This window comes from Lytechinus pictus, chromosome 7 (genome assembly GCF_037042905.1).
Source record: "Lytechinus pictus isolate F3 Inbred chromosome 7, Lp3.0, whole genome shotgun sequence".
NCBI classification, from domain to species: domain Eukaryota; kingdom Metazoa; phylum Echinodermata; class Echinoidea; order Temnopleuroida; family Toxopneustidae; genus Lytechinus; species Lytechinus pictus.
Genome location: NC_087251.1, coordinates 20360803 through 20371427, shown reverse-complemented (window position 1 = coordinate 20371427; position 10625 = coordinate 20360803). Strand labels below are relative to the sequence as shown.

Sequence of the window (10625 nt, the reverse complement as noted above, 5' to 3'; positions counted from 1 at the left end):
GCGATTCAACGTACGGAATACATTAACATTTATCTGATTAAACAAAAGAAAAGTAAACGTGGTGAATACATAACAATCTTTAAGGCATGTTAGCAATTCAGACATGAGTCCTAAATTATCTTTCTTCTCGAGCACCCTTACGACTAGGTAAACTAAAATTGGTAAGTAAAATACATATATATCAAACTGTAACAGTCCAGTGTTATTTTTAAAAAAAATGATGATAATTACTGCGAAATATAACAATAGATCATGCCCTTTTCTCTTGCCCCACTTTCGATTTTCAGTTCTGCATGTTATATCAGCCCCACAACTAGAGAAAAAAAACTTCCCTTTGACATTAGGAATTCAACAACTCTATATAATTTTAAACTAAAATTAAAAACCTATTTATTCCAGTAGTGTGTACAACACCAGGGGAGCTTTTGCAGCGCAATGGAATATATAAATATTTTTGCGCTATATAAATGCATATTATTACTGTATTATCATTTAGAGACAAAATTTAAAATGCGACATTAGTCCGGCTGTGAATACTCTCTAGACATACACTGGAATTACTTGATATTTGGGCTCGTTTCTATTCACAGCCTGTTTGGATTTATTTCAGTTCCATAGATAATGATTTAGCCCAACATCTTAAAGTATGAATTGAAATGTTTGTAACTATTGTCACATGATCTTACTTATATTCGAAATCTTTTGGGGTCACATAGATGACATTCTTACGGTTTAATTCTTTCATATATATATTTATCACCCAGGCTCATATAAGCTGGAAGTAATAGTATTCTCGTAATCAATTTATATTTTTCGAAAATCCAAAGACCATTGAAGCACATAAAATGTGATAAATATTTCATTAATATCTATCAATGATTAATCCTAACCAGACCGGACTTTTTATGACCGTGGAGATCTCGCTTGTCGATCACGCGAACGCCGTGAAAATTGGGAAAATGATAGTGTGGGATGTATTAAATCTACAAGGCTGTATGGTTATTTTTCCGAAATCATTAGATTTTTTAGATATGAATTAATTATGCTAATTTATGTGTAAATCATACTTTTTGCTCTAACTCACTATAAAAAGCTCTTAGAATGCTATCTTTTGGTGTAAATACTCTTCATAATTGCTAACAATTACAAATGAAAATCCTGGTTTGAAAATGAATTTTTTATGTATTTTATTGTTTTATGAATTTCTTTCGTATTTTTTTTTTTTCGACCTTGTTTTTCTTTGTGGCTTTACCAACTATTGCAGAGCCTTTTTGAAGGATGATTATGCTAAAATTAATTAATTTCAGCTGATGAAAGTATAAGTAATCATATCTTTATCAATAAGATGAGAAAACTCCATTTGCATTGACTTTGTACACAAAATAACGTTTTAGAGCAATTTTAGGTCCGACATGCACTTACGTAATGTTGCGTAATTTTCGAACCGCATACCCGGGCATCGTAAATCAGGGCCCCGTCTTACAAAGAGTTACGATTGATCGGATCAATCGAAAATTTATGGAAATCCATCAGTGTCATAATGTTTCCACGAAAAATTTGCACAATGTCCCAGCCAGCGGCGTAACAGGGGTCGTGGCCAGGGGGGGGGGGGGCAAGAGCAAAAAAAATTCCCGGTCATATCATGGTATGAATAGGCGTAATGGTGTAATGAGGTGACTATTTTGAGAGGGCCAGATATTGCGTATCGGGCAGAATTTATCTTTTATACAATAAAAAAAGTTGCGAGCGAGCGAAGCGAGCGAGTAAAAATTTTGACCTTATTAATACAAAAAATCAAATTTTGTAATAGATTTTGACATGATATCCAGAAAATAATTTATTTCACTTTTCTCTCTTTCCATTCCTTTTTTGTGGTCTGTACGCCACTGTGAACAGGATTCTTTGCGTGAAGAGTAAAAAAAACGAGGAGCGCAGTATTACACATGTGCTAAAAACCTGCTTAATATAAGTCCCGAGCGAGCGAAGCGAGCGATAAAAAAAATCACCTTTTCATGAGAATCTAACTTTGAGATATTTTTTACATTATGTTCAGTAAATAAAATTATATCCTACACTTTTCCTTTGCTTTTTCTTTCCTCCTTTTTTTTTGTTGGGGGCCAATGGCCCAACCCTTCCATACTCATATACGGCAGTGCTGTGCGGTTGGGGTCCGGGGCGGAGCCCCTTCGAACTTTTTGATATCAAAGCCATTTAAACCTCGCAGATTGCCGCTATTTTAATCAAATCGCGGGTATATACAGAATATAGCTTTTACACAACACATTTATTCAACATGCCCAGTTGTGTAATGAACCAAATTATTTGAGGGGGGCAAAACATATATCAATGTGGGAAAATTTGTTAAAAGTCGCTAGCGTGCAAAGCGAGCTGGAAAAAAATTGCCTATTGAAATTAAATTCTTATTATGTGATAGATTTTTCCATTATTCAGCAAATAACACATTTCATTGTTTCCATTCATTTTATTATATACGTTGTCTCCTATAATTTATTTTATTTCCTCTTGGGTGTGGAACCAAGACCCCCCCCCCGCGCCTGTACGCCAGTGATTGAACGGGGGGGGGGGGCGATATAGAGCCATTTGATGGTTATAGATGAAGAGCCCCTACTGCGTGGGGTCTGGGGTAAAACCCCGGTAGCTTATTTGCATAAAATTTAGCAAGCTTATAGCACAATGTTGTTTGCAGTCCATCTTTCTTCCCGCTCTTTATTTTCAATCCTCGGCAGCCCGGTCGTGTTATTAATCTTTGTTTTCTTGTCCCTTTTCTTTGTTTTCCAATTTAGCTTTTGACTAATTCCATTCTACGTTCGTTTCCCGCTATTGTTTGCCATTTTGTCATCTTTTAATTTATTTCCCATTATGCTATTGCATTACATAAGCCTATTTCGGAATGATTTGTTCTTTCTCAAATGTTCTTCTTGCGTACCTTTGCCCGCTTTTTTCCATTTCCATTAAAAAAAATCTTCGTTTTCTATTCACTTTTCCCTTTCCTTTTCCTTTTCCTCCTTTCCTTTTCCCTTTCCTTCCCCTTTCTTTCTCCCTCCCTTTTTTCTTTTTCCTTTTTTTTTTATTTCCCCGTTGAAATGTTCCAGGGGGGGGGGGCAGCTTGCCCCCCGCCTGTTACGCCACCGCAATGTCCTTTGTATGCAAAGAGAAGCGCAGTAAATTTTCAAGAAAACAATGAATGCATGAATATACATCATAGCTAGAAAATATTTTGAACAAACATGCATGATAGATGTTTACGTTTTTGGCCGTTCATAGTTGCGATTGATCGGAACAATCGTAACTCTTTGTAAGACGGGGCCCTGGTCTCGAAAAATGCGCAAGATTTCAAAATAAAAAGTCAGCGAGCGGCGCGGTCGAAAAATTTCGCACAGCGGAATGGTCGCGGAAAATGTCGAGGGTGGGGGCTTTCGGGTTAATAATGAATAAATATGTTTAATTTGGTTTACAAATATTTGCTTTTAGTCATTCATTATAGCTTGAATCGTGTTTTGACAGACGCTTTAAAATCCATATAATATTCTGTTTGTTAAAAAAAGAAAGAAATATTGGTGAAATCCATCAAAGACAAGGAAGTTACTAAACATTTTTGAATATTTGATTTGTGACGTCATATACGAGCAGCTGAGTGCACGAACTTCCTTTTTTTAATGGCTCATGGTGAAATCATGATCTCTTTCAGGAGCGAGTGTGACATGATTTGTTTTTCATAAACTGGAGGTACACGATTAGAACCATTTAAAACTTTTTAAAGAAAATTACATTTTGATTTTTGTTTAATTCACGATAATTGGAGGGCTGCTCGCATATGACGTCACAAAACCAAAAATTAAATTTCTAATAAGTTTTTAATCTTTGACGGATTTACCTCAAACCTTCAACATTTTGTTAATCATTCTTTCCTGCTATTTTTACAATGATTTTTTTTTGTCAGGGCGAACTTCCCCTTTAAGGATATGGTCCGAATAGGATATAATGTACTGTTCAAATTTATCACCGCACTACATTGTCCACTCTGGTTTCTGGAGCCTTCTTTATCAGAATTTTTTGGTCAACTACATATGAATATCTAGAAAAAAAAGGTAACAATATTTGATGCCATCTTCAATTTCAATTTCATTGCAAACTAATGCAAAATAATGAATGAACAATACTCCAACCAAAATGCATTCTAAGAAGATAATTCGCATTTACCATTTTGGTTAATACGCAAATTTATCGGTTCAAACGGTAGATAGCGAAAATCAGGTAGCCAAGTTTTAGGAGGGATCCATCATTCTTCCCATGAAAAGAAGATATTTAGTGGAGCGGTGACGAATCATGAAGAGGAATGGATGGTCTGCTCGAAACAATATTGGCTTCTCTGGTTCTCGTGGCATAGCGCATCTTTTCATCATCACAACGGCTGTTGCAGCAGCTGCCTCGCTCCCTTCTTCATTGACATCGACAAACGCCTTGTGGATGACTGCAGAGATGTACAATTCTCTATCACCTGAAATTCCTTCGAAGTTGGCCATATTCTCATCAAAAGCATCCGGCATTCCCATTTGTTTCAAAACTTCCTTCAGTTGGAATTCTGCTTCTAGTTTGAACTTTGGTAAAAGTATGTTCACCTGTCTTGATTTGAGTCTTAAGTCCCAGGATTTCAGGATGTCCGCAGAGAGTTTCGACTCAAGATTCACGAGGCCGTGATCTTTGTTTGGAAGGACGATCAGCAGACTGAGATCGTTGCCTTGATAGGGCATTTCAAGAACAAGACAGTCATTTGCTTCGTCAATGGCAAGGGAAAATTTACCCTTTTGAATCATAAGACTCACAGGAACTTTACTTCGTTCATCTAGAACTTTGAATACATCTTGTGTCGTATTTTCGGCACGAAATTTTGATGCCCAGTTCCCCTTAAAATAGATGGCATTTACGAGGACAAGGCGTGTAAGATCATTCAAGATACCAGGGGCAATAAGGTTTGTGATCTTACCAGCAGTTTGCTTTGACACCCAATCATTGATCAATTTAGCAGCAGTTGGATCTGCAAAGTTTTTCACAGCTTCTATGGCTGCTCCGTAATATGAAGCAGTTCCTTCCACAAATGACTGAACGAAGTTGAAGCCTGATTTGCCATACAGCTTGTTGGCTGCATGAAGTTTGTAACCAGATTGTTTCTGGTACAGCAAGTTGTTAAGCTCTTTGAAAGTTCCATGGAGTTGCAGTTGGTCTACCTGGTTGAAACGAAAGACGTCCGCGATCTGAGTTGCTGTATCACCTCTGGCTCCAAGCTGCGTCATTGCAAGGGCTGTGGATATGCTCAGGGGAGAGAAGAACAAGTTTCTACCACTCCGCTCATCTTGAAGGGTTTGATAGATATGAAGGGCAAATCCCGTGTTGGCACTAGAAAGTTGGGCCATTCGTCCAGATATATCACGTTGCTGAGAGAATGTCATTACGTACCTCAGATATCTGTAGACAATAAAGAGAAAGATTAAAATGAACGTTTGTATCTGAAAAAAACCCACTTAATGTTGGCTAACGAATGATCGATGCGAGGAATAATCACCACTGTGACAGTAACAAATTGTTTAGTAGGCATATATGTCTTCATGCTACAAGATGACTGTATAATTGTGAGGTCATTTCCATAACGTCCGATTCGAAAGCTATTTCATCTGACTATATGAAACCTGAAAACAATAATGATAAAAATAAAAACGAAAATCAATATGGATGTTTTTATATATATATATATATATATATATAGGAAAAGCTTGGACCGAGAAAAGGTGTTAAACAAAGTTACTACGTCCTGCAGCCTCCTCCTTTCTGAGTTACGCGTATGATTATTATGATGCATATTCATGATTGTGGTTGCGTCATTATCAAGTTTTTATCATATAACAATTTCCTCAAGTATTATCATAATGATGCTTTTTTACCTGCGCGTTTCAATGACTACCATAATCATGAATGCATCGATTATTTATAATATCTTGTCACTGTGGGCCCGTATTCTGAAGTCGGGTTTAACTTAAACTCAGGTTTAAATTTGTGGTTTAAGTATGGGAAGCCAAAAGTATCAACATTTTATTAAGTTGTATGTTTCTTATGTTTAATGTGATCTTTCCTGATTCATCGATGGTGAAGACAATTGTCTATTTATACTTTCTAGACAATTATGAATGATCTGAGAGCCAAATGAGCTGAAGTATGATATCTCTACTGTTTGTGATTTATGTAACAATTGGCTATCCATACTTAAACCACAACTTTAAACCTGAGTTTAAGTTAAACCTGCTATCAGAATACGGGCCTGTGAGTTTTGTATCCCTGACGAAGATGCGAGGTTATTTGCGTCGAAATTTTTGGATAATACGTGGAACTTAAAGTTTTTGTCGGAACTAAATGCATTGCCACTCTTTGTACTTTTTGTTTTGTCTCTGATATATCTATATAATTATATATATATATATATATATATATATATATATATATATATATATATATATATATATATATATATATATATTTATGTGTGTGTGTGTGTGTGTACAGTTGAGGCCAAAAGTTTACATACACCCATGGAATTCAGTGAAATTTGTTCGCTTGCCAAACATTGTAAAATTTACTATATCTTCACAAATATAAATACTACCATGACAAATTCGGTATCAAATGAAAGAGCGTTATCAGGCTCTTTCACGTAATTGGGATGCTGTTGGGATTGAAGTACATTCCAGGTGGAATTTTCTTTGAAGAAAAAAAGTAAAATTTGTGCCAAATGTATTCTATTATTTATATTTTCAAACATCGTTTCATAGAAATATAGAAATGTCAAATCTGTGATTTATATTACAATTTTTATCATGCTATGTCACCACTGAACAAAAAAGTGTGATGTGAAATGTTTGTGTTGAGAACCAGCACAAATATGAAATGTTTTGGTAAAGTTTTTATTTGTAATTTGTCTAAAATATGAAGATTCTTTTTTTTTTTTGCGGGGGGGGGGGGGAAATGCCACCTAAATATTTTTCAGCTCCTGGTGACAAAGCATTGTGATGAAGGGGCAAACAAACATCAATAATTTCCGAACCAATGCGAGTTTTTAATATATTTTTACATGAGCGTTTAGGTAATTTTATAGGCTACCCTCTGAGTAAATGTTATGGACGTATTTTACGTCATGCTTCAGTGAGCACCGTCAGAAGGCAAAAATGTCACTTTTCAAAAGTCACAAGCCAAATATCATGACTTTGATTCCATTTTTATAGGAACTAATTCCACATTCTCATCATGAAAAATAGTCAGGCTTGTAAAAGGTACTTTCTAAAAGACGATACAACTTTTCTGGCTAAATTTCACGGTTGAATGAACACAAGTCCAAATTTGCTATAATTGGATTTTTACACATTTCTATCAATAAAAATGATAGAATATGATGACAGTTATTTTGGGGAAGAGTATCTTCAACAATATTCATTGTTTCACGGTTCAATGAACATTTATTGAAAACAAAAGATACGATTTTCAAATACCATAGGCAAGTATTGTTTCATTTTGGTAACTGAAAATGATCTTTTCTCAACTTTTTCGTTATGTTCATGACCAATTAACATGCTTCAATGATTCAAAGGCGTTTAATTAAACATTCACGCTTGAATGAACATGTGGAATGTGATTAGCTCTTTTTTACGTTATTGGAAAAAATGCAATTTGTAACTATGGATATCTATCACAAACCTCCTTGCATGGTTCATTTGATTTGATTTTTATGAAAATCCCGATGTTTAATGCATCAGTGAGCACACAATATTCGAAAATTATGCAAATGAGAAGAAAGTTCAAGGCCCTGGCCCCACTCTGTGCCGTATCAAATGGTTATGTTGGTGTGCGCACATTTTGGATAGTGTTACACTGAAGCCATGTGCGAAGTTTCATGAAATAACTGTTGGCAGAAGTAACAAAAACCGTCCATGAAACAAACCCTCATTTCATATTTGTTAAAATGTTGACTTCCTCTCTCATAGACTTGTGTACATTATGGGTGCATATGTTTAAGAATAAGTAACCCCCTATTCAATGTGGTGGAACTTTTTTTCAAGGCTGTCTTTAGCAATGTCATTTGGCAGTAATGTTTATCAACCTATGGGCAGAATTCTGTGCCAAAATGAAATCGATTTGTTTATTTATGGATGAGTGAGCACACATCAAAGTGGGAAATTGGGTATTTTCAACGTCACAGACCCATTTTAAATGGTAATAAAGTGAATATTGGGGGCAAATTCGGTTTCAAATGTGACTTTAATTACTGTTGTTTTTATCATCCATCATTTCTATCACCACACACTTTCCGAAGTTTTAAAATTTTCATGGTTGAGCGAGCACATTCGAAAACTTAGGAATGAATACTCTTTATACTGCATAAATGTATTTTTTTCTTACAAATTCTCATGATCAGTTTAATTTATGGACAAATCAGTAGTGGATGCAGAATTTTAAAATGGGGGAGGGGCCTATAATCGGGGGAGCCACCAATATTTTCAAATTGTAACATGATCTAACAAGTTGTAGAGGATACTACCATAAACCCCTTTGATGATACGTCACTATACAGGGGCCGCGGAACGGTTTTCAAAGTGGGGGGGGGGGGGCTGACCATGCAAAAAATCACAATCGTATGGTCATTTTTACATTTTTGTACATGCTTTTGGAAAAAAGTGGGGGCTGAGCCCCCCCGCGGCCCCTGCATTATTGTGCTCACTCAACCATGAACATACGATATCAAAATTGTGTGTGAAGTGGCTAAATGATGGATAGTAAAACAGCATTAACACCGTAAAATGCACCTAAAAACAACTTTTGCCCAGCTTTGTATTTGCACAATCTGAAAAACGACTCTTGTGACTTTAAAAAATTGTCATTTTTAATTCAATCTTTAATTACTCATGCATGACTCAACCGATCAATCTCATTTTTCCCCAGAGGTTGCTTAATGAGTGTAGAAAACCACCTACGAAATATAATATCTCAAAATAATTCCGTTCAAAAGTTACATCAATTTGATTTAGGGGGGACTTACTTTTTTTGTTGTGTATATATATATATATATATATATATATTACAGCAAACTCTTTGCCTTGGTTTTGAGGTTCCATTTACAGCTACATTTAGGACATATTACATCAGTCGTTTTTATGTCTCAAATATTTTTTCCAGTCATTTCATTTTCAAACGCATGCAAGACTGATTGAACGCGGTAACTGGGTTTCTAAGAATCTTTAAACGCATAATTATCCTGTACTTTTAAGCCTATTGTGCTCACCTGATAACCGGATCATTACTACTAATGTCATTATTATCAAAGTAGTATTATTTTATGACGATTCCCTAACTGCGATGCCCTCTGACATTTAAGACAAGTTGCCAGCCAACCTACATCTTTTATTTATGGTAAATTAAGGTCATGAGCACGATTTTTACCCGAAGAAATTCATATAATTGCAAAATTTTGCTTGAATAAAAACAATGCAATTTATTTACAATGACGCTCCTTCACCATATATTGAGAGTGCAGCGAACTTTTAGTGCTTTGTCTATTCCTTCACGTAGTTTTTTTTTCACTTTTCGTGACCATTTCCAATCTTTCATTTCTGGTATATTAAAGCATATTATAATATGAAAATGAAGTAATTACAACGCACATAAGAAAGCACAACCTCAATGACATAGGCCTACCTGTCTTTGACGAGCAGTAAAGCAATGGTAAAGAAGGCCACTTTTCTTTGACAGAGAGAAGAGAAGAATTTATATCCTTTTTTACACAAGAGCTAGTATTATCTACACAGATACATCATGTACATGTACATGCCAATAATACAACGACCAGCTCTCTGCGCCCTTGTTATGGTGTTTACTTGGAATAATGTACTTTGTACATGTTTACCTATCTGCTATTATAAACTCCGCTTTTTATTTCGTCGTTTCGTGGATTATCGGCACACGCACGAATGATTACGAGTTTCAGAAGGCGTTTTCACAACGCATAGGCCTAAAATCAATTATAAGTCATGTCGGAGCTATTCGAGCTTGCGTATGTAAGATAAATTCTGAGAGTTATCTAAGTTAAAGTGATACAATAAGCATTTCAAATTGATACCAAGGCAATATGTTACTGACCCTTTTCATACAAGAATAATTGACGTTTGCTGCGATATGTACCAGGAAGTAGGCTCGTTGGCTTGTTGTGACCGATGCCCTGGGACCGATGGTGTGATCATGGAGTGTCTGCCGTTAGCTCATGATCAACTTTTCTCAAATGACGTTTGTGATTTTTCATTAGGATAAGCACTATCATTTTCAAATGTAGATGTTGCGTAAGCTTTACCGGTAGAGTATTCACATTCTAAGAACAAAAGGCATTACATAGACCAGGTGCCTAGAATAGTACATCAGGGATAAAGTTTGGAAATCTGTTTTATTGTCTGCCTTTGGCACATTTGACTATTGTTTAAGGTACTGTCAAATACCAGTGATTATGAAGGCTCGATCTATTTATTACTCTTCAGCTTGGATGTGATAAAATGAATATTTTGAAAGGAATACATGAA

General features: G+C 35.7%; 1 protein-coding gene across 2 annotated transcripts; it reads right to left on the bottom strand.

Moving 5' to 3' along the window:
• Window positions 1–215: 215 nt before the first annotated feature.
• Window positions 216–10344, bottom strand: LOC129264790 (leukocyte elastase inhibitor-like). Of its 2 annotated transcripts, XM_064102175.1 has the most exons (3): window positions 9754–9840; window positions 3962–5484; window positions 216–1471 (listed from the first exon to the last, which is right to left on the bottom strand). In XM_064102175.1, the coding sequence occupies exon 2, from the start codon at window positions 5466–5468 to the stop codon at window positions 4287–4289; it is 1182 nt and encodes a 393-aa protein (XP_063958245.1). In that variant the 5' UTR covers window positions 5469–5484; window positions 9754–9840; the 3' UTR covers window positions 216–1471; window positions 3962–4286. The 2 variants fall into 2 exon arrangements, with proteins under 2 accessions (XP_063958245.1, XP_054758709.2); XM_054902734.2 differs by lacking the exons at window positions 216–1471; window positions 9754–9840 and adding an exon at window positions 10195–10344 and having other exon boundaries at window positions 2119–5484.
• Window positions 10345–10625: the final 281 nt, after the last annotated feature.